The 24,238-nt window shown below is 37.5% G+C and overlaps 1 protein-coding gene across 4 annotated transcripts in view; it reads left to right on the top strand.

Moving 5' to 3' along the window:
- Nucleotides 1-5,785: 5,785 nt before the first annotated feature.
- ATP9B (ATPase phospholipid transporting 9B) overlaps nucleotides 5,786-24,238 on the top strand; it is a 158,922-nt gene continuing 140,469 nt past the window's right edge. For 2 of the 4 annotated variants that reach the window (XM_087890377.1, XM_087890376.1), the window contains exons 1-2: nucleotides 5,786-7,737; nucleotides 22,523-22,696. In XM_087890377.1, coding sequence (XP_087746503.1) covers nucleotides 7,349-7,737; nucleotides 22,523-22,696 — 563 coding nt within the window. In that variant the 5' untranslated portion in view covers nucleotides 5,786-7,348. Of the gene's footprint in view, nucleotides 7,883-22,522; nucleotides 22,697-24,238 lie in introns of all 4 variants that reach the window. The other 2 variants (XM_060682069.2, XM_060682068.2) reach the window with 1 other exon arrangement.

Here is a 24,238-nt window from a genome sequence, read left to right as displayed (position 1 = left end):
TGAGCCATCCCTAGATTATTTTATATTCCATTTTTGTTTTTAGGATAATAGACAGACAGACAGGGAGAAGCAGTAGAGACTCACAGTTTTTGTACTGGTAGATGTGATGGATATGAGCTATTTCTATCAAGACAACTGATGATTGAGAAGCAAAGCTTTCATTTATGATATTGCATCCAGGAAATAATAATCTCAGAATGTAACTCTATTACCAGATCCATATCTGAGAAAGAGAAAACATATGGAGTAAGTAAACATGTCTAGTCTCATAAAATATTTCTGAGACTGCATACCAAGACTTTTGGTATTAAAAATAATACCAGAGAGGAAGTTTTGTTAATGTGTTTGCTTATTCAGCTAATAATACTAAAAAGCAAAATCTTTATCCAAACATCCCATAAAAGTTACTACAGGTTAAATAAACACAAATGTTTAATAATGAATTCTATCGTATAGAAAATTGCAGATAGTGCAATCCTGTACATCTGAGGTACAAGACACCCCAATTTTATAAACTTAATTTTTTAAAAAAGACTGTCCCATCGAATTCAATTGGTAGCATTTTTAGTTTTGCAGACTGAGGGAAAAAACCAAACTTGGACTGTATTCATAAAAATAAATATTCCATATTATTTTTTCAAGAAGCTTGCCTTATAATTATTATTAAATGTTAATAAATTAAACTTATTTTAAAATGCTGAAAAATACCCATAGTTATGGAAATTAAGAAGCTGTCACATAGTATAATTTTAAAACTTTAGGTTCCAAACAGCTGTAAAAGTACAAGCTTAGCATGGTAATTTTACCTTTACATGAATACATCAACAGTATCTCTCTGACAACCAATGAACAAAAGTATGGCAGTAGAAATTCAGCATTGCACTATTTAGGTGGATACTTTTTAGCTTATATCAATGTTTGGTATTAATTATAACTAACAAGTTTAAAAAAAAAGACATCTTGAAGAGAATCTGTCTTTGTGGTTGCTAAGAGCCAACAACATCACTTGATGGTGCTTAATCATTAAGTCAATCTGCAACTCTTGACCCGTTTCATTGGAAAAATCCACCGACAATGAAGATAATCAGGAAGATTCACACCAAACCAAGCAGCAGAAAATGAAATAAGCATTTGAAATGTATAGGTATGCATTTCAACCAGAGGTAAATGTATCCTTTGACTATTCATGACTACTATATTTATTCCACTGGACTGGAGATGAGGTAATAATATATAAGGATTGAAATTCTGACGTACTTCTTTCTTTTCCACCCACCATTATTTTGGCAGAAATTTATTATCAGTACAGTTTTCAAAAAGCTTAGATATTTTAATATGCAAAGTAATAGCAATAGCACTTAGACTTAAATACCGCTTCATAGTGCTTTTACAGCCCTCTCTAAGTTGTTTACAGAGTCAGCATATTGCCCCCAACAATCTGGGTTCTCATTTTACCGACCTCGGAAGGATGGAAGGCGGAGTCAACCTTGAGCCCATGAGAATTGAACTGCTGAACTGCAGCAAGCAGTCAGTTGAAGTAGCCTGCAGTGCTGCACTCTAACCACTGCACCACCTCGGCTCTTATAATAGTAATAATATTATGTAATAGTATTAAACATAATTGATTAAATATTAAGCCATTAAATATTATTAAATTTAATAATAGTAAGTTCCTTCTAGAAGATGTCAACCACTTATCTCCCAGAGGAAGGAAATGCCTCTTCAAAACTGAGATGTGCCACAACACATACTTGCTGATAAAAATGCCACAATATATACTATTTGTGATATAAAATGCAGTTAAGATCTTTGTCTTATACAGTTTTGATATGGTGGGGAAACTCTTTATTATATAGGCAAATAAAGATCTTTCATCTAAAAATCTTATAGCGCATTATTCAGTGATGCCTAGACTATCAGTGCTGTTGATAGTCCAATGTATAAACAGTACATCCAGTTGCATGGCAAATTTTGCAACTGAAATCAAAAGTGCAAGTACCTTTCTATCTATTTACTTCTTTCGTATTTGTGATACTCAGCGCTTACTATAATTGAATGACATACTAAGATTTAAGTATAGGTGTCTTTTTTCCAACCTACAGCAACTAAACTGCAGAATTTCAAATCAACTTTAGATCAATAGCCTATGCAAAAGCTATCTGAATTACTAGAACATGGAATAACAGGAATCATTTTCTATCTATAGTAAAAGCCATGCCTTTGGGACTCTACCTATCTTTACACATCATAGAACAGATTTCTTTTATTAAAAAGAATTTATGCTTAATTTTTTTCCTCAGAATATCAATAAAATATAAATGATCCCTTTCTGTATTGCAGTTTATTTACAACCTGTGACATAGATGAAGCTAAGACAGAACAGCTGATTGAGTCATTTAGTGAGCTTCACAACTTAATGGCAATTTAAGCATGGGCATAATTCTAGTCCAGAGGTGTCAAACATGTGGCCCACACGCCAGATGCATCACACGCTGGCCACCCCCGGTTTGGGGGGAAGGGTAAAAGTCGTGATACATCATGTGACGTGATGTGAGTTTGACACCCATGCTCTAGTCCAACACTCTAAACCAGGGGTGTCAAACTCAAGGCCAGGGGGCCAGATTCGGTCCGTGGGGTGCTTAGATCCAGCCCACAGGGTCACCCTAAAAATAACAAAGGACCAGCCTGCAGCCACATGCAGCCCTCCCAGGCTCCATTTTCAGCCATGATGGCCTCCTGCCACCCTTTTCCAGTGAAAATGGAGCTCAGGAGGGCCACGTGCAGCCCCCCCCCCGAGTTCCATTTTCACTGGCAGAGGGCAGCAGGAGACCTTCACAACAGAATGAAGCTCGGGAGCATGTTTTCACTGGCAGAGCGCTCAGATCACCACAGACACTCCTGACACGAGTGACATCAAACTGGCCATGCTCACCCTGGCCACACACACCCCGCCCCCCCCAGGTCAAACACAATCCTGATGTGGCCCTCAATGAAATCGAGTTTGACACCCCTGTTCTAAACACTGTAAGTTTCACTAAAATGAATTTCTATGCTATACCATAGAAAATTGCAAGTAAAATATGAGATAACTGATTTCCTTTAAAGTGCATTATTCCTATTTTTTATTTTTTGTTGGGAAGTAGGGAAGGGAACAACTTTGGATCAGAAAAGTAAGATGATTTCAATCAATGAGAGTTGATCTGGATGAATCAGAGGAAAATGTGCTTCCAACCGGTGTACTACTCTCTCTTTTGTTCTTATCCTGGGTCTGAAATTGGAATTTAATTGGCCTAAGATTTAACAAAATAATAGGACTGGGAGAAGAAGTCAGTTGACCTCCCTTTCCTAGTCAGCGTGAACTTAGATGTCTATTGGAGAACGGCATTCAGCACTACTAAAGAAGATCTATAGCAAGTCTTCCCTTGCATAGGCACTCTTTATCCATTCCAAGGATGCAACTGTTTTTTTGTTTGTTGTTGTTTTTTTAGAATGAAGCACAGCTAATTCTGCAATGGAATGTGGTATCTTGCTCTCCACCCCAGGCACACTAGCTAAACAATCTGAAGCAGGAGGCAAAAGAAAACACCATAACTTATCCAATTGAAACTACAGGGGAGATTAGGTAGACAGAGTAATTACCTGAATTGGAAGTTCGCCAGGACACCAGGGCCTAGCAAAGATATACTTGCACACTGTAACATAGGGTGTCTTAATGACTGCATGTGGCCGAGATCTGAGTTTTGCATCTGCTACCGCAAGATGTCAATTCTTTCCAGTCTTGTCTTAATTTAAGAATTATATATTACAGCCAAATCATAGACTTCCGTTAGCAACATTTCATAGACCCTTCATCAGTGTAATCAATGTAAGTAATTTACAAGATAAAAGAATGTTAATAGCAAGGACTGTATAATTTGTGTGGCTACAAATTGCACCTGTCTTTCACAGGATGAAAGAGGCACCGCTGTGCTGCAAGAGCAGATGAAGCGCAAGGTCAAGTGTAAGCACTTGTGTTTAACACAAAGCTTCTGGAAACATCCATCCAACTTTCAGGGAGAAGTGGAAATTATAGCCAACAAAGTTATTATAAATAATTGTTGTGTCTTCTCTTCCCAGTGAGCTTGATAAGGCAGTCATAATTGAAACCTAGAAAATATTAATTGGAAGGTGTCTTAAGATGAGTCTTTTGCAAGTGCAGAAGTTTTATACTTTTGCTTTGTGACTTTTCAGCTTAGAGGCTGGTTGAACGAACAGCTTGAAATGCTTAGACTAGCTTGTATATTATCCAGGAAGAGAAGTCTCTTGCTAAATTACAATCAAAATACAATGATGGGAATTCTGATGAGTTATCTACTCATGGTTATCTCCTCCATAATCTAGATTAGGGCTGTCAAACTTGCGGCCCACAGGCCAGATGCGTTGCGCTAGTCATGCCCACCCCCAATTTAGCAAAGGGGGGGGGAGTCGTGATACGTGACGATGCGAGTTTGACAGCCCTGATCTAGATTATGAATATGAGAACTGAGAGAAATAAGCAACAGAAAGAGGAGTACAAATAAATTGCACTGAATTATATAAATAATATCTCCCTTTAAGATTTATGGGAATGCTATATTCACAAAAAACAATATGAGAGGAGACTTGTACAATCTGGATCCTAGAATCTGATATGGCTTCCAAAGGCTTGGATTATATTTTATTAATGTGATTTAACAGTATCTGTCCTGGCCTTACAAACATTTAGGGAATGATCTTTGTTCCCCCCTCCCCCCAAAAAAGGATGCAAGGGACTCAAGGGAAAACGACCTTCATTTCAGCAAAAAAACTAGCATATTGACTTGTCCTTCAAAGGGATTGGCATGGAAAATATTTGAATAGGAGAGTACTAAATAATCCCCAAAATGTAGGACAAATTGTAACAGTGACAAAGCACTCCCAAGACAACACTGGCAAATTCATTTTATGAAGTTGCAAAAAACCTCCAACCTAGTTACAGTTGAGATAAAGTTAAACTTGAGGTAGGTTTATGTGTTACGATGAAGAACCAATCTTCGGTTGATCATACCAATGCAAAGTGATTGATATTTCATGAGTAAAAGCTTGTAACCAGGTAACAGAGCACTCCTTAGTTTTGGGATAATACCTCTCGGGGGTTTTTTTGTGGGGGGGTTTAAGTGATGCACTCTGAATTTAAAACAAGACACAAAGAGGGAGGGATGGAGAGTGTACCAGTTGCTTTTAGGCAGAGTTGGTCAAATATAAGCGCTACAGCCTACTAAGAAAAAAAATGCAATATCCAATTTGTTCTAGATATATGGTGCACAACTGCTGCAAAAAGGATCCAGAAGCCAGAGATGGTGGCTGAAGTGAATTGGGTTATAATGTGGGAGTTTCGAACAAGCAGCAGAACCAACCTCAAAGATTATGTGAAGAAAGCTGATCAGAGGAAATTTCAGCAAAAGACTTAGAAACTAAATCACCTTGGAAACTGCAGTGAACAGAAAGGAGTGAAATAAGAGAATACTGCTATCACATTTGTTCTGGTTATGTAGCATTTGATTGGGTTGAAATTCAGGGAAAAAAACAACTTGAGCATTTATTAACTGAGAAAAACTTTGTTCAGCATAGTGGAACCAAAAGTTTGCGTCAAGGTTTTGGCTTCTTGTATTTGCTTGAGGGGAAATTTAGGGGAAAACAACTGAGAGCTTATTAGATGGTAAATATTACTGTTCTTAGGACCACTTTTAAAAATGGTCCATAAACTTAGCTCAAATAAGTAATCTTAGAGGAGCTTGCCTTGATTACACTGAAGAATTAATCCACAGAAAATACCACAGGAGAATACATGATGTGCCTTAAGCCAAATCAGTTCATGATAGTAGAGAAGGGGAACAAAGAACTCTGTTTTTGCACAACCAGAACATTGGGAGATACCTATGAGTTGTGTGCACCAAGATTCCAGCAAGATAAGGCACAGCACTTGTAGGAAACAATTTACTATAATGGAAAGTGAAGTGTATTAGTAATAATCTCTTGATTATTGTTATAATAGAAGATAGAAACTCAGCTGGGAAGACCCATCTTTGGCTCATTAAGAATGCCATACAATTATATTGGACTTTTGTATTACTAATCTAGAATTTATGAGACGTATTTCAAATACTCTTTAGTTCCACGATAAAAATAGTGTTGGGTGGGAAACATGGAAAGGAAAAACAGCACAAATAATCTTTGGAATCCTGCAATTTGGTATAAATGATTTGCAAGAAAAGTAACATTCACTCAAAAGCAGATCATCTCAGGGCAATCTTCCAATGTTCGTTTTTGTGAAGAGTAAAAACAAAAAAAGTAGCAAAATACATACATTTCCCACTGTGTACAAGTTGAAATCTATTTCCTTGGATATAAATTTTAATGAAATTGACTGAATTTGCTATCAAGTCACTGAAAGAAACAGATGGCATCTTAAATTGATTCTATATAAAAATAAAACTCTAGGTATAGTTTATCTTTCTTAATATCTCACCCTCATACCTCACCATCTTGTTATATTAGCTGTAGCACTTTGCCTTACTGTCACTTTGTTTATCCTGGCACTAAAGTAAGCAAACGAAGTATGTGTTCCCTCACCAACACCACACACACACACACATTTTTTGCTTTGATTCATAAACTGAAACTTCTCCCCATCTTACTGTTCCAAATTTAATTTAATTTATCAGTGATTGCCCAAAAATCACTGATAGAGGGTCCTGGAGAGTGAGAAGAGCTGAATGCCTCCTCTCATAATTTTCTCTCAGATGACTTACTAGTGCAATTATAAAATAACTTCAATAAGATCGGGTGAGATGAAACATTTATGCAAAAGCATCTCGGAATACGCAGCTTGTTTAGTGGTTCGGGAAAAGTCTGCGTATTATTTTTTTTCCTAAGAAATCTACACAATACAAATTATACTGACGATCACATACATCGTAATGGAAATCATGTCACATCCCGATCATACAAAGCTTGTTGAGGTTATTAAGCATTTGATGAGGTTGGGGGGAGGAGGGGAAGATTACAACCTCCAAAAATCTCATACCACAAACTGAAGCGTGCTGTCCGTTTATCAACTAACTTTCTACCAAACGCGCGCACGAGTGCAGTGTAAATTGTCCAATTCCCACTGGAAAGTTTATGATTCATTTCAAAAAAAAATCAAAAACCATACATACATGCATACTACCAACTTCCTTGGCGGCTAACAAACTACGATGAAAATACGGCCAGTTGTATATATCACGCAAAAATAACTCCAGTAAACAACCTGAGAAAATAGTTTTTGAGCCCCCCTTCTCCCCATAATATGTTGCCACTATTGCTCAGAAACATGGCAGGTAGAGCCAGGCCTCCTCCGTGGAGACTTTGCACTACTTCGCTGCTCCCACACCTTCCCCGCTGGTCCTCGAAGACCGCGCGCCCGCCTCACGCGCTCGCACGAGCCCACCACCGACCCGGGCTCGGGAAGCAAGCGCGAGCGTCCCTCTCAAGCTGGATTGGTCAGGCTACTCCGCCCACTTTCCTCCTCTGCCCCCGCCCCCTCGCCTCTCCTTCCTTTCTTCCCGTTTTCTCCTCTCTCGTCGCTTCGGCCCGCCTCGAGTCTCGACTGCGTCACCGGCGTATTACGTGTCCCCGTGACGTCAGGCGCGTCGACGATGACGACCCAATCCCTCCGGCTGAAGGCGGGGGGGAAGAGTGAGTGAGTGAGAGAGAGCGAGAGAGGGGGGGGTGGGTTGGGAAGAAAGATGGCGGATCAAATCCCTCTGCACCCGGTACCGCGCAGCACCCAACGGAGGGCGGCTTATTACACCAAAGCCTCGGCCTCACAGAGGCATAACAGGTACCGACCGGAAGCAACATGAACGGAAAGGGAAGGAGAAGGCGTGGGGGAGTGGTCGTCAAGGGATACCTGGGGGAGGAGGGGGGAGGGTCGACCGTGGGCACAGACCAACTTGAGTGGGGCGAGGAGCTGCTGCTTTTTCCCTTCCACCCACCAAGGCGAGAAATGTCCTTGTGTCTGCCTGGAGGCCAGGACCCGAATCGTTGGGACTCTCTGGGCCTTTGGACAGCTGCATCTGAGCTGCTTAGGGGTGCTTGGGGTGGGGTGGGGGGGTTTCATGGGTAGGATGGTTGTCCCATCTGCCCCGAGAGACTGAAAAGCCTCCAGTTTGTTCAGTATGCAGGTGTCCCTCGTAGCCCCTGCTTCCTCCACTCTTCTGCAGCATCAAATGCTCAACCCCAGAGTCAGTTTCAGATCTAGACCTCAGTCCTTGAACTTAGAAAGAGGATTTTTAATAATAATACTTTTTATGCTTGCCCAGAAGCTTCTGGCTGCCAAAACTCTTTGGGTGTTAAGGGGAAAAAGTTTGTGGGACTCCTGATGAGTTTCTCCTATGAGTTCTTGGTTCTTTTCACTTTAGAAAGAAGTTTGTGAAGGGTCAGAAGATTTACAGTAGTCTCTACCAGAAGGCACTAGGAGTTAAGCCATATCCTTTACCCTCTAAACATAAGCAATTTGTGCAAAATTGTGGTGCTTAGGGTAGTATGGGATTTGCCCGTTCTGTATTTGTTTTATTTCCTGTGGCCTTTTCTGTGGGGGCACCTGCCCCCAGAGATACGAAGAATCCAAGACCTCGGTGCCTTCCGCCGTGCCCTGAAGACCTTTCTTTTTCAGCAAGCCAGGCTGGCTTAACACATTTTTAAATGTTTTTAATAGGTTTGTATTGTTTTTAAATTATGGGGCCAAACGCATATATATCTTTTTAACTGTATTTTAATGTTTGTATTTATGTTTTTACTTTGGCTGTGCACCACCCTGAGTCCTCTGGGAGAATGGTGGTATATAAATCTGATAATAAATAAATAAATAAATAAATTGTAACAAGAATTTTTTGAGTGATTCCTAGCTTTCTCTGCTAACTGTGCAGGAATTAAGGGTGCTTGCAAGAGAAAGATGTTTAACTAAGCCTCCAGTTATTGATTATGCAAATAGATTTTTTTTTTTTACAAAATTTTAGCCCAGTTCCAAAATAAGAGATTTACTTGGAAGATGGCTTGGCAGCATGTTTCTAGGAAAGATTTATTGAGAACATTAGAAATTTCTGTTAAGAATGCATATTTTGTTAAAAGTGATTTAGTTGTTATTTGCCTTTTGAAACACGTGATATTTGTAAAGCCACTGGCAGATTTCTTTTTTATATTCTAAAAACAAAGTTATCCAGCACTGCACAGAAAGATAAGAACAGGAGTCCATCTGTTTGACTTACTTTGATGGCTAATCAAGATTTCTGCTTGAAGTAGACAATTTTTTTCAAGGTTGTTGATACAACCGAAGCTGAAATATTCTTGGATGAAAGTTTCTGTGATGCCAAAGTTTTACTTACTCTTCCTAGTATTTATGCAGAGGAATACAGATTACAATACAACTAGATTATTAGACAAAAACAATAGGAATTTCTGTTCAGTTTACCATACATTTGTTCCATACATTTGAGCAAGTTCCTCAAATTGCTTCTTTTTTTTATTGGAATTTATTACTATCTTTACACATTTAATATAATAACTATAAGGTTATGACTAACATATTACCACAGATTTTGAAATTAGTTTAAAAAGGCATGTCCAACCCATGGCCCACCACATGCAGTCCTAGTCAACTACTAATGCTGCCCCACAAGATTGTAAACTTTTAAAGAAAGTTTGTTATTTATATGCATTAATTATATTGTATATTTTATATGAAGACAATTTCTCTTCACTCAATGTAGCCCAGGCAAGCCAAAAGGACACCCTTGGTTTCAAATGTATAAGTAACGGGGGGGGGGGGGGGAATCTGTGGAAAGAAATTAGAGTTCCTAACTGAACAGTATTGTACAAGTGTTCGTTTTCGTGACAAATGCATGGCAGGGAAGAGCTCTTGCTCCTCACATGGACCAGATGTTACAGGCCATAGCAATATCAATAATATGGGAGACTTCTACTTTACCAGTCCTGAAAAACATCCACAAGATTTGTTCTTTGGACTTGTTTATTATTTGCATCTCCGTGATGCTCCCCATAGATGCCAATCTTGTCTTCCAGTTACATCTGTTGCCTAACAAAATAGGCAAATAAAACGGATCTTTGGAAACCTTTGATAAAATAGAAAGAAGTGCAAATAGGAAATAATCAGGGAACCTGATTGGAACATCCTAAATGTAAGAAAAAGAGTCCTTATTCGTAATTGAGGTAGTGAAGGATCACCTTTGGATCATAGGCTTTGTAGGCTACTATTTCAGAACTATGAAATGAAGTATTATGAGACAAACTTTAGAGAATATTAATACTGTATCCAAGCTGAATACTTTTATAGGACTAATATATAAGATCTTAATTGCCTGAGTATTTTTTTTCAAAATAGAAGTTCTTGATGGCATTTGAACATTTTGTTCAATTTGGCATTTAAGCTACTAAAATTTCTTCTATCGCTGCCAAAATGCATTGAAAATAATGTTTGGATTAATACTGAGCTACATTTTGCTGTAAAACAGAGATATAGCATTCTGACATGTTTATTTATTTTTCTGCTTTAATTATTTTCTATAAATAACTCAAGGTGGTGAACATACCTAATACTTCTTTCTCCTATTTTCTACACAACAACAGCCCTGGTAGGTGAATTGGGCTGAGAGAATGACTTGCCTAAAGTTAACTGGCCAGTTTTCATGCCTAAGGCAGAAATAGAACTCACAATCTCCTGATATTTGTTTATAGAGATGCAGCTATTATGATTCCAGATTTAGTTATTTGTATTAATTCATACCATACTTTTTAACAGCTTTGATGTAACTATGATTTTGATTGGCTGGAATGTAATATTTTACTAATGGCTTTACATTTTAACGTAGAGATTTAAATCTATCAGTATGTTTCGTAAAAGTAGAATAATCAAGAATTTAAGAAGTTATTAATTAAGAACATCAAATCCAAAATCTTGTCCCACACAGGAAACCAAGTTAAAACAATTACAATTCTCCAGTCTTTTCTTGAATATACCTGATGAAGGATTGCCCTCTGGGTATTTTATTTCCCTTTGCCTAATTGCTTGCAATGTTAGCAAGTTTTCCTTTATATTCAACCACCAGGATCTGCTTTTCTGTAAGTGAAGATTATTATTTTGTGATGAGAAAAGGTATTGAACTGGCTGTGTTATTATTTGAGTTTTTTGAAGATTTGCTGTTACATCTTCTCTCAGTCTTCTTTTCTCAACATAAAACCTACCCATTTTTATCAATCTCTCACCATAGTAGTGTTGTGCTCTGCCAGCAGCCTGCGGATGGCGGCAGAGTCGGACAGTGAGGAGGCTGGGGAGGACCATGGGCCAGTCCTGGAGTCTGGGGAAGGGTCGGACGAGGGCTTTGTGTCGGAGGCAGAGAAAGGGCCATCTGGGAGATACGTGCTGCCTCCGGACCCTCCAGAGTCAGACCTCAGCAAGGCAGAGGAACAGGGGGAGCCTGTTCCCAGTGCACGCATGCCCAGAGCTGCCAAAAGGCAAGAACAGCTAAAACAAAAGGGACAACTTGGGAGTAGGGCTGGGAGATGATTGGCCCCTTCCCATAAGACTTAAAAGAGGAGCAAAGGCACATGGGCCTTTGCAGGAAGCAGTGTTTGTTCATTCTGTTCCGCTTAAAGCCTGAAGCTCTGTTTGATTCTGGACTCCTTGTGGCTTTGCCAATTAGGTCTTTGGCAGCGGGTCAAGGGAGATAAAGGTGGGTGATTATCCCGAAGGACTTCTCCTGAAGGACTCTTTATAACTAATTGGGACTCATCTGTGAATGAACAGAATTCACAGCTGTTGCAATAAAACAGGCTTTTGGGACTACTTGTGTGTTTTAATGACTCAAGAAGCCTAGGTCAGAACAAGTACTAGTTGCCAACTAACAGCCAAAAAAGAATTTTGTAAAAGAATTTTAGTTACTATTGATATCTCTCCAATTTATATCTTAGCTTGTTATCTTGTTAGTTAGTACTAGGAACTACATGTTCTTAAAATATCATAAATATTATACTATATGACTAAAAGAAATGTATTTAATTTATCTGGGGTTACAATTTTTACTGCTGCTTTGCAATAATAAAGGAATAAATAACTTCCAAAAAGGTACTAAATAGTGAACTTTTCTATATTATCGTGTTTCCCCGAAAATACAACCTACTCAAAAAGTACGTCTTAGCTTGATTTTTATATGTGTGCCCAATATAAGCCCTACCCCCAAAATAAGCCCTAATTAAGACCCCACCCACTCCAGGGTGCACAGGTAAAAATTAAGCTAGGGTGGGGATGGGAGGGTGGAGCTGCCCTACTACTTACCTTCGGATAGTTGCAGCCAGGCCTCACATACCTCGGCCCATTTCTTCTGTAGCTAGCAAGGCTTTCCTGAAGGCATCTAGCTGATAACAGAGCTCCAGATCGATCCGGAGCTCTGTTACTGGCTGCAGAGGCCTTCAGGAAATCTTTTTTAGGTGGAAAAAAAATATAACACAGGATCTTATTTTGGGGGAAACACGGTAGTATAAATTTTATTAACAAACTATTGTTAACAGTTCTTAAAACATTATTAAATTCCTTGAATTTTAATGACAAATGATGGTTATTTGGTATTGCATTTAGAATAATTTTGCATATATTTGTCATGTTTAACTATGTCTTTGGAGGAAAATATTATTAAAGAAAAAGGATTATGTTTTCTGATATTGATTGGTTTGATCTGTGTATTATATATGCTGTTCTGATGTGCGCTGTCAAATCAGTTGACAGCAAAATTTCCTATATCTCATAAAATGGTTAAAATATAATATTTCAGAATATATTTATTGACAGGGATTTTAGAACAAAAGAAAAACAGTTTTCTATTGTTATTACTGATCTTCTAATTGAGGAATGATGAAACTTTTTAAAGTGTACACCAGTTTAAAGGCAAGAGTAAATCTGTGAATGAGATAGGCAATATTTAAAATTTGATGAATGTATATATGAGTGAATGAATGAATAAACAAACTTTCAAATTCCTTAGTATGTGTTCATAAAATTATTAACTACTGTACTTAGTTATGTATTTGCTTTCTTTAGGTACGAATTAATGCATTTTGCAATTGAGAGTCAAGTCTTAATGTTCTGTTTTTGTTTTGTATAAACCTGAGATCTTGTAGACCTCTTTCTGAAAAAACACTATTTTCTCTTCTCTGAAAAACCCCAAGATCTTAAAATCTGAGCCAGTCATCTGTCTTCTGTGCCTAATAGAGAACAGAACTTACTATCATCCGGTTTCCAGGCCATCATCTTAACTACTACACCAAACTATCTCCCCACAAAACAAGTGTTTTTTTTCCTGAATCTTTCAACAGATTTTGGTATTAGCAGCCTGGTATATATCAGTAGCTAGACACTAAAGGTACTGTAGAGAAGCAATTCCATGCCCATTAGGGTTATATATTCCCAAAAAACTGTGGATGTGGGATTATTTCTGTTACAAATGGCTGATAGGCCATGATTCTACAGATCAAATTGCATTGTATGCTGTTTATGTTTAAAATTAATATGAAAAAGGTGTGAAAAATAATCTGGAGATGTGGGCTTGACTGTCACCCCCGTGCAGGTGATATTCAGCTGTTTGTTTTTAAATTGAATCTAGCTGAGAGATGGGTTTTTCTTTCCTAAATCTCTGTGTGAGATACAACATAAACTTCGTCAAGACAAGCAAAGTTTTGGTAATGTATGGTTTGTTTGTCAACCTAAGAATATTGACCCAAAGGTGTTTTTTTCAAGAGGCTTCTGGACTTTCTGGTTTTGTTTTGTTTTTAAGACGTTTTGCTTCTCTTCCCAGAAGTGACCTGGATGACTGAGAATCTCTACAGAAATTTAGTTGTGCATTAAGAATATTGAGAACCAGCTAGTTTTTGACAATCTTAGATTGATTCATGGGGCCAGCATTCACTTTGATTCCCATCAGAATTATTTATTTTAAATTCTTTCTAAATTGTTGAAAAAAATAATGTGGAGCGTAAAAAATAAAGCAGCATAAAATAGAACAAAAACATGAACAAATATTGATAAAAGCACGCATACAATAATATTGACAGACATAGTATAGTCTTGCTTCAGTTTGAAAATTAACTCATGGTGACATCAACCTTATGGAGGTGATTTACTATTGCCTTTTTCTGGGATGCCTCTAGGACTGGTATTTCCTGGGCTGCCATCCAAGTAATAACTAGGTCTGACTGCAGTCAGCCATCTAGCTGGACAAATAGTGATAACAACACTACAAATTCACAACGCTGTAATTTCTCCTGAAGAAAAAGATACATACTCGGGAAATGTTTGAACCTATAATGCAGAGACTTTAGCAGCTGCATCTTCAGGAAGTGCAGGAGGGAGAGTTTACCCAAGCCAATCCCAAACCTTTTTGAATGTGTATTGCAATATTGCACAAATATGCAAAAGAGATGGAAGCTGCATATGTGACCCTGCTTTTGTCATTTTGATAAAAACAATAGGATCTTATAGAACAGGGGTCACCAACCTTTCAGACCTCAGGGACCACTAAACTCATAATTTTAAATCCTTCAGACCACTAATATGATCTGCCTAATGACTGGCTGGGTGGGTGTGGCTAGGTGGTCATGTGACTGGGTGGGCGTAGCCAACTGTCACTCACATCGAGATGCGCCTCACCAGCCTCTACTCGCCCCTCCCCTCCCCTCCCAGCCACTCCTCAGCTGCTTGCCTGGGCTCTTTAGGGCTCCAACAGGAAGCAGTTGTTGGAGCTAAGCAGCCGCCATGAGAAAGAGTTGGCAAAAGAGCTGGCTCAGTTCAAATTGGATCTGACTGAGAAGTAGGCTCAGTAGAAGCACCTCACCGAGGACTACAAGCATAGGCTTTCCAAGCAGAGGGAAGACCTGCAGGAGTGCAAGGCCAGGTACAGGTGCCTGGAGCTCAGCGGGCTGAGATGGTCAGCCAGTTCCAGGCCACTGGAACAAGGCCCTCTGGCTCTTCGCCACCAGCAACTCTTCCCTCCAGCCTTTGCCCAAAGCCCCACACCAGGAGGCTGAAGCAGACCCCAAGTCAGAATTTCTCCCCCCCCCCTCTACCCACACAAAAAGATCCCTAAGGGGGAGACTCTGCAGCAACACAAACGTTCATTGCACGTATCTGTCCTAGGGGCTGTAATTTGAGGACCCCTGATTTAGTGCAATATAAAAAATGCAAATAATTTTTCTGCAGACCACCAAAATTTTCTCGCAGACCACCAGTGGTCCACAGACCACCAGTTGGTGAGCGCTGCTCTGTTGATTCATTTTGTATTATATCTCTTTTAGAAGGTGTATGTTTCTACATAGTTGCCCTTTAAACGAGGAGGAAGAAAGGTTAAAAGAAATGGATTTGTTCTTTTATTTTCCAGTTCAGCACATCTGCTTATAAGTGCTGACTTTCTGAATGTTGTTTCAGAAATACACTACTTTAGAACTCAGGTTTAAAGGTTGTCCTTTAAAAGTATGTCTGATTATCTAATCTATTCTCAAGAATTTTTGATTCATGTTTTGTTGTTAAATGTGTATGTGATTCATGCTCATGTTTATTGCCTGACCTTATTTAAATCTTTCTACATCTTTAAAATACCTTTTGTTTGTTTATTTGGGTTTTTTTGTAATTGATATCAAAGTACTTAAACCTTAGACAAAAATAGTAAGCATTCTCTAGGTTCATATAGTTAAGCTTTGTCAATGTCTTTGTATTAATATATTAGTCAATTCTCAGTGTATCTTTATTTTAAGATCAAAATAGAGATTATGCCTTGTTTTCTTCGGTGTTATCCACAAAAGAAGTAATAAAAAAAGATACATCAGTTTATTGTTTCAGTCAATAGAATTGTTTCAGGTCCTATGAGTCAGAATTATAACACATTATTCCAGTTCGGTGAAGAATGCTCAAGTAAGAGGTGTGATCTCCGTTTGTATTAATGATAGCTTTCCTGATAAAACAGAAGCACATATTATAATAAATTAAAAGGCTGAAGGTATTGAAGACATGCATATGGGGTTCTGATGTGCTTCAGGTATGCTTACATTTCAAAATGTAAAGTATGAACTGTAAAACATGGATTTCTTTCTTTGTTTCTAGAATTACTGAAAAAAATATCCTCATGATTATACAAATTATAAATTACATATACAATCTGTCATATATGAGTCCACATGCTCTTGCACAGAAAATTTAATGAATGGTATACTACCTCCATAAATATAAATTAAGTAACTGGCCCTAAAAATGTAGCAATCTGTTTGTTATATTACTCGAGAAGTGTTATTTATAATCTCTGAGCCTTTTTCTTTAGTACACTGGTGTTATGTATGACATTTTTATTTCACAAGATATATGAACAGATAGCTATTTCAGGAAGAACTTTGTGCAGTCTGCCAGGCATTCAAAATAATGTATTATAATATAAAATAAATCATAGTAGATTTTTTTCAATGATGTGTTCCACCTTATTAGCATTGAAAATAGCTATATATAGGGAGATTTTGTATATGATTAATAGTTAAAGATTAAATCCATGTTGTGGAAATGAATCTACTTCATAGTTTCTCTTAATAAAAGATATAATTTTTATGTTCATTGCACATTCACTAACAATAGCAATAGCATTTAGACTTATATACCACCCTAAAGTGCTTTACAGCACTCTCTGGGTGGTTTACAATGTCATCATATTTCTCCTAACAAATGTAAACATTTGTCAAAAATGGAGAAGGCCATTTTCGCCCTCCCCAGGCTCCTAGAAAGCCTCTGGAGCCTGGGGACAGTGAAAAATGGGCCTACCAGGCCCACCATGCCATCATGTGCTAAAAGCAGGGGGCGCAAACACATAGACTTTAAGCCAGATATTTTTTTATTAGGGATTGTGCCAGAAATATACAATAGAGAATTGAGATATTTGATTGTGAATGTTTTAACAGCGCTAGAATTGTGTTTGCTAAAAACTGGAAAAATAAGAAAATACCAATGCAAGATGAAGTTATTAAGAAAATCATGGAATGTGCTGAAATGAGTAAATTGATATTTGAAATTAGAGAACAAGAAGATAAACAATATTATAAGATATGGGATTTATTTTATCAGTGGCTAGATAATAAAACATGGAAATGAAATATGAAACATGAAATGAATGTTATAAATATAATATTTGAAAATAATTTTTATGAAGTGATAAAGCCATAGTTAAATAAATGATAAATGATTATTTGTTTGACAATATGAGAAATTAGATAATTAGTAAACTTTGAAAATGGGGATGAAGCACAAAAGACTTGTAACCGACCGACACACTGTTTGCAATTGTAATGGATGATGGATTTATGTTTTATGTTTTGTTTAAAAATAAAAAAAATTCTAAAAAATAAAAGCAGGGGACGCATGCGTAGGGGTGGGGCGCATTGAATTATGGGTGTGGGCACACACGTGAGTGACCTCCCCGTGCTCCCCCTGCTTTTGGCATGCGACGGCAAAAAGGTTAGCCATCACTGCTATAGACAGTTTAAATCTGCTGAGGGCACTTTCTACTTTTGGTCACTGAACTTTGGACTTGGACTCTGTGAAAACAAAATATTGGCTTGTAAAATGTTTTAGTTTTGATAATGGAAATCTATCTCTCTTTCCTATATCTAGCCCCTGGAAAAATAATATTTTAAGGCAGAGAGACTCAGTAGTTTACACAGAGTTGACTTGTCAACCAGATTTATTTATTTATTTCCCAAAATACAATCAGTCTCTCAGGGTCTTCTGTGTTCCTATTATTCAATGACAAAAAGACAAATAAAATATCAGAATTTTCCATGTGAAGAGTTATAAGTCTTACGAAAAAAGTGGGAGGAAGCAAATGGAATGAAGTCAGTGTGTGTGTGTGCACCGTCCTAAATGAGAAGTAATTGTTTATCTTATTTTATATAAGATTACTTCTATTTTAGAAATTGAATGGTCCTATAATCAGGAGGTTGATAGTTGTATTTAAAAAAACTTAAACACATCTTCATTTGACTGCTGCTTTGAACTTCCCTGGAGAAACAATTGGATATAGCTGTAATAATAATTACTTAATACAATATTTGTAGCTGCCTTTTAAGTTTTGCTGTTGCTTAGTAGTTCATGCAGTAATGTAAAATAAAAGAACTTTTAAAATGTATGATAAATGGTGATAGGCAGTGTTTATTGTCTAAAGCAAGGGTGGGGAATGATGGCCTTTTTATGACTTGGGGACTTCAAGTCCCAGAATTCCTGAGCCAGCCGGTCCAGTAGCACATTTGGAATTTTGAGAATATATGTGGGATTAGCACTCAAAATGGTTGCCATGATGAACACCTATTTAGAAGAAAACAGACAAGTTCCCAATTGCCACCCAACACATAGCACCAAAATTAATATCCCAGTGATAATAAATAGGCAATAAATACAACACTAGAGGCTGTTGCTTTTCTTTGCAAAATGCAATCTTCTTCTTTAATTTTTTCAGGGTTTTTTAAAAGTCATTGGGAGGTAGCTAGGACATGTTGCCTTGTTATTTAATGTATTCTTTAGTTATCCTTTTAAAAGCTTTTAAAAATAATCTTGTATAGATTTCTCTGCAGATATTTAGATATAATTAATTTCAAAGTGGCTATTACAATCTTTTAGTTTTTTAGAATGCTTTTTTATTTACTAAACTATTTTTTGCAAGATATCTCTCTGATTTCATATAAGTACTGTGAGTTTTTCATTCTTATCTATTTATTCTTGTTACTTTTACAGCTTTTTTATTTTATAACAAAGTTTTTAATGTTACACTTAATTGTCACTCATAAAAAAGCTTCTCAACCAATTATCTAGTATATAGGACACTAGATTACAAAGAAATCAAGGTTATTTTGCTGTGAAAAATCCATTATTCATCATTGCATTGTTTTTAAATACTGTTCTAAATTTTTTTTAACACAAAAGGAAAATTGCTTTTGGAAAAGAATAAATTACCTGCCAGTTGAAAGGCTGCATTTTGAAGTCAAGATACTAAACATAATACTTGTTTGTTATCTCAGAAGTTGTTTATGTATATTATTAGAATAGCCATCTTGGTTTTTAAAATAATTTTAAAAAATAGATTTTTTTTACAGTGAACTGTTAATTTTCGTTCTGCAATTTCTGAAAGAATTGCAAGATATGTACGACCTTTCATATGAAATAGGAATATATATATATTTAGCAAGTACTAGAGTAGAGGCAACATTATGCTAACAAAAAAAAATTAAAAGCATTATTCATTTTTGGCAACTAGAGAGAAAGAAGCTGAAGGTTAGCACTTGTCCCGCAAACCAGAATATTGACATTTTTGCTAGAATTTAGAGTTTCCAGAAGCTTTATATTAATGGAACAACAATATTAGATTCAGTCTAATGAGTGCACGATTTACAGTTTCCAAATTTGGACAGAGATATAGTGAAAGGAGAATGGACAAGACTTTTCTCTCTCCTAACTTCTGTTGTGAATATAGTCACATTGGAGTGGGTCAGATTGGAGAATGTCATCTATGCCAGAATTCTTATTTCCACAGGAATGAACAAAGTCCCCTAGAACAGCGGTCTCCAACCTTTCTGGCTCGGTGGATCAATCGGGGGCAGACATGGCGGGGAGGGAAGAGGGAATGGTTTTGTGCACACAGACATGCACACTGCTTTCACAAATGCAGCTTCACGCACATGCACGCCCACCACTTCTGCAGCCTGGTTCCAAATGGCCACCAGTCAACAGACCAAGTGTTGGGGACCCCTGCTCTAGAACAGTGTTTCTTAAACATTTTGTTCTCAGAACCCCTTCTCAAATAATTATGGAAGATCCCAAAACATCTGTCATTTATATGGGTTATATTTATATTTACTGTATTAAAAATTAATGCATTTGTAGAATACTTAGTGCATCATATTAACATACAGTGTTTCCTTGAAAATAAGACCCTATCTTATATTTTTTTGAACCCTGAAATAAGTGTTTGGCCTTATTGCCATGCGCTCAAAAGTCCGATTGGGCTTATTATTGGGGATGCCTTATTTTGGGGGAAACAGGGTATGTATTTTTGAAGAATATCAAAAATTATTTGGATAATTTTATTTATCAAAAATATTTAATTTCGTAACAAATAAAAACTAAGAATTTGTTCTACAAACTAAGACGTTTTAAATTTTTGCAAATACAGTTAGTATCAGGCAAATAATGTCAATTTTGTGGACCCCATCATGGATGTCCAAAGTCTGTAGTAGAATAATAGATTCCCAGAAACCATTATCAACTGACTTACTGCTTCCACTGTTAATACACTGTTACAATAAATGAATATGTTACAAATCTATTCTATAATGAAAATAGACTCTGTTTACTCATTCATTCATTCATTCATTCATTCATTCATTCATTCATTCACACACCCTTAAATTTTTATCAACCAAAACTCCAGTTCTGATGCTAGAACAAAGACCTTTTCGTAAGTGGGGAAACATTCTTGGATAGGATAAAAGAGATTAGTTTAGTTTAGTTTAGTTTATTTGATTTGTATACCGTCCTACTCCTGAAGGATTCAGGGTGGTGAACAGCCAAACAATAAAATACATAGATACAAAAAATTTTAAAAACCAGATAAAATCGAATTAAACCATTTTGGCCCAGACAAATTAAAACACCCCAATAATTTAAAAACAGATTAAAATTTACATATTAAAAAGAGGGGAAAGATTAGGCCAAGCCTGGTGGAATAAAAAGGTCTTCACAGCGCGGCGGAAGATGCGCAGATCCGGGATCCTCCTTATCTCCGGGGGGAGCTCATTCCAGACAGTAGGTGCCCCCACAGAGAAGGCTCTCCCCCTAGGGGCCGCCAGTTGACATAGTTTGGCTGACAGCATCCGGAGGAGTCCCTCTCTATGAGAGCGTACTGGCCGGTGGGAGGCTATTGGTGGTAGTAGGCGGTCCCATAGGTAACAGGTCCTAAGCCATGGAGTGCTCTAAAGGTGGTAATCAAAACTTTGAAGCACACCCAGAAGACCACCGGGAGCCAGTGCAGCTCGCGCAGGAGAGGTGTTACATGGGAGCGCCATGTCGCTCCCATTACCACCCGCGCGGCCGCACTCTGCGCCAGTTGGAGCCTCCAGGTGCTCCTAAAGGGGAGCCCCATGTAGAGAGCATTGCAATAGTCCAGGCGGGAGGTGACGAGGGCATGAGTGACCGTGCGTAAGGAGTCCCGATCCAGAAAGGGACGCAACTGGCGAATCAGGCATACCTGATGAAAAATCCTCCTGGTCACGGCCGTCAAATGCTCTTCTAAAGACAGCCGTGAGTCCAGGAGGATGCCCAAGTTGCGAGCCCTCTCCGTGGGGGCCAATGATTCGCCCCCAATAGTCAGTGATGGCGCCAACTGACTATATCGGGACGTCAGAAACCACAGCCACTCGGTCTTGGATGGGTTGAGCCTGAGCCTGTTTCTCCCCATCCAGATCCGTACGGCCTCCAGGCACCGGGACATCACTTCAAGGGCATCGTTGGGGTGATCCAGGGTGGAGATGTACAGCTGGGTGTCATCAGCATACTGGTGGTACTTCACCCCGAAATCACGGATGATCTCGCCCAGCGGCTTCACATAAATGTTGAACAGGAGAGGCGAGAGGACCGACCCTTGGGGCACCCCACATATGAGGGGCCTCGGGGTCGACCTCTGTCCCCAATTGAGATTGTTGTCTCAATTGTTTCTGCTACTTACTGACAATTCTCCAGCCTGCATTACCTATCTTAAATTGAAACATTCATTGTCTTTATGAGAATAACAAATGTAATTAATTTTATAAAATTATATTTTATACTTTTAAATATAGTTGGATCTCTCTCCTTTGCTACTGTACATGGTGTCATGTGTAGAATCACAAGTATAGATAATGCAGACTTGATCATCCACAGGGAGGTCGAAGGGGGAAATGTCAAAGCATATGAGGATGGCATGGTTACACAGACGTGAGGATGCCAGCATGTTATTACAGAATTTGTATGGCTATGTCATCATGTAGGCATAATTGAGTGCCATTGTAGATTTTTAAAACAATTAGCACTTTTTTTCAAATTTCATGAGTCAGGGAATATGTATTGATTATTAATACATATCGCTATTTTTTTTACCGTTTATTTTTACCTTGCTGCAATACTGGTTATTGCAACAAGGATTCAGATTGAACAGATATAAAAGTCACCTTAATTTACCTATATTTGTCACTGAATCTTGCAACAATCCTACTCAGTTCATCTAACATATTAAGTGTTTTCAGGAGTGCCTATCAATCCTCTGTATAAATGAGGTTGCTTTCCTTAAACTCCTTTTCAGCATGACAGTATTGGATTTGTATTCCATCTTAATTATTTTATTTGCTTTAATATTAATAGATACCCAATAGAAGATGAGCCTTCTCACTTGGATGAAATGCCTCTAATGATGTCAGAAGAAGGCTTTGAAAATGATGAAAGTGATTATCACACATTACCAAGAGCCAGGATTTCTCAAAGAAAAAGAGGTTTAGAATGGTTCATCTGTGGTGGCTGGAAATTTCTTTGCACCAGGTTTGTGACTAATTCTGTTGTTTTGTTTAAATGCAAGATCTCCTGATTTCTACATCAGATTTAAATAAATACAGATTATTTTATAAAATAGGTTAAAACAAGTTTTTGTTAGTTTAAAGATTTATATATGTTAAATTTTCTATAAAATCCATAGAAGACAAATAAACTAAAGTGGTTAGAAAGAATTTCTATTAAATGCAAGACAGGAATTGGCATTCACTAGCTTCAGAGAAAATCATTATATTTTGATGGAACAAGGTCTTGGGAGGTAAATTCCAATCTTGGTGCCTTATTGCAATAAGGATATTATCTTCTAAAAGTTAGTTTCTTAGTTTATTACCATAAGTTGGCCTGTAGTTGTCTGGTGCTACTCCTTTTGTTGGATATTTCATTATCAGATAAATTTTGTCAAATGTTCCCCAATCTTCAGTTTCACATTCTTGCAGTATGTTGTTAAACTGCTTAGGAAGGAGTGGTTATAGACCAGTAACTCTGTCAGAATGGTTATATCTTATATAAATGATAAAACATCAAATCCCATCAATGGGGCAGGTTTAGAGTCCCAGATTTTAAAAAAAGTAGTAAGATGGAGAAAGGTTGTTCCTATATTAAAAATAAATTTCATGTTACCCTTCAAATAATTTATATTTTACTTAAGTAAGGTATTTTTTAGGTGTCTTATTGAAGAACAAGAGCATAAGTTTAGATTTCTAAATTTGAGACTGTTACAAAAGATAAAAGTAGGGCTCAAGACTTCAGACTGACAAAGTTTGAGAAGAAAAAATTGCATTGTTTGCTTTGGTAATAGTACTCTGGTAATTTTTTAAATATACCCTTTATAGTAATGTAACTAATTCCCACTGTTGTTTATTTTTAACTTTTCTTTTTTAAGCATATATTAGCTCTACCTATTTTCATTTGTTTAAAGATTACAGTAGGCAAAATTCTTATTTGCAGGTTTTATTCCTAACTTATTTTTATGACCTGAAAAGAAAGATGGCAGTACCCTTTCACTGATATTCCCCAGAGTCTTAACACTAATTCACTAACAGTGGGTAATATCTTGAATTGATTGATGTTGGTGAAAGGGGAAACGTAAATTCATTAACTGATGATAAGTTAACATTTCAGCTTTAAAGGTTAAAAAGTACATGTAACTGATGACTCTAGAGTGAATACAAGTTTAAATTATCTCCTGGTACTCTCCTGTCATTTATAAAGCTCTTGTGTTGAACCCTCATGCTTGACTTCAGCAGAGTCTCTTGAGTAAATTAGTCTTGCATTGTCAGGAGCACTCTTATTTTAAGTTTATATTAAATGCACCTTTTGCAGTAAAGAGCTGTAGTAATAGTTTGCTAAAGATCTGGGTATCTGTTTTTGGATCACACATTAGAAATGATCCAAGTGCCTCAACCGGAAGTCCTGTGTGGTTTTGTGCACACAGACATGCACACTGCTTTCACAAATGCAGCTTCACGCACATGCACGCCCACCACTTCTGCAGCCTGGTTCTGAATGGCCACCAGTCAACAGACCAAGTGT

This window comes from Pantherophis guttatus, chromosome 3 (assembly GCF_059756535.1).
Source record: "Pantherophis guttatus breed Tessera chromosome 3, ASM5975653v1, whole genome shotgun sequence".
Classification (NCBI taxonomy): domain Eukaryota; kingdom Metazoa; phylum Chordata; class Lepidosauria; order Squamata; family Colubridae; genus Pantherophis; species Pantherophis guttatus.
This window is presented reverse-complemented; position numbering and strand designations above follow the sequence as displayed.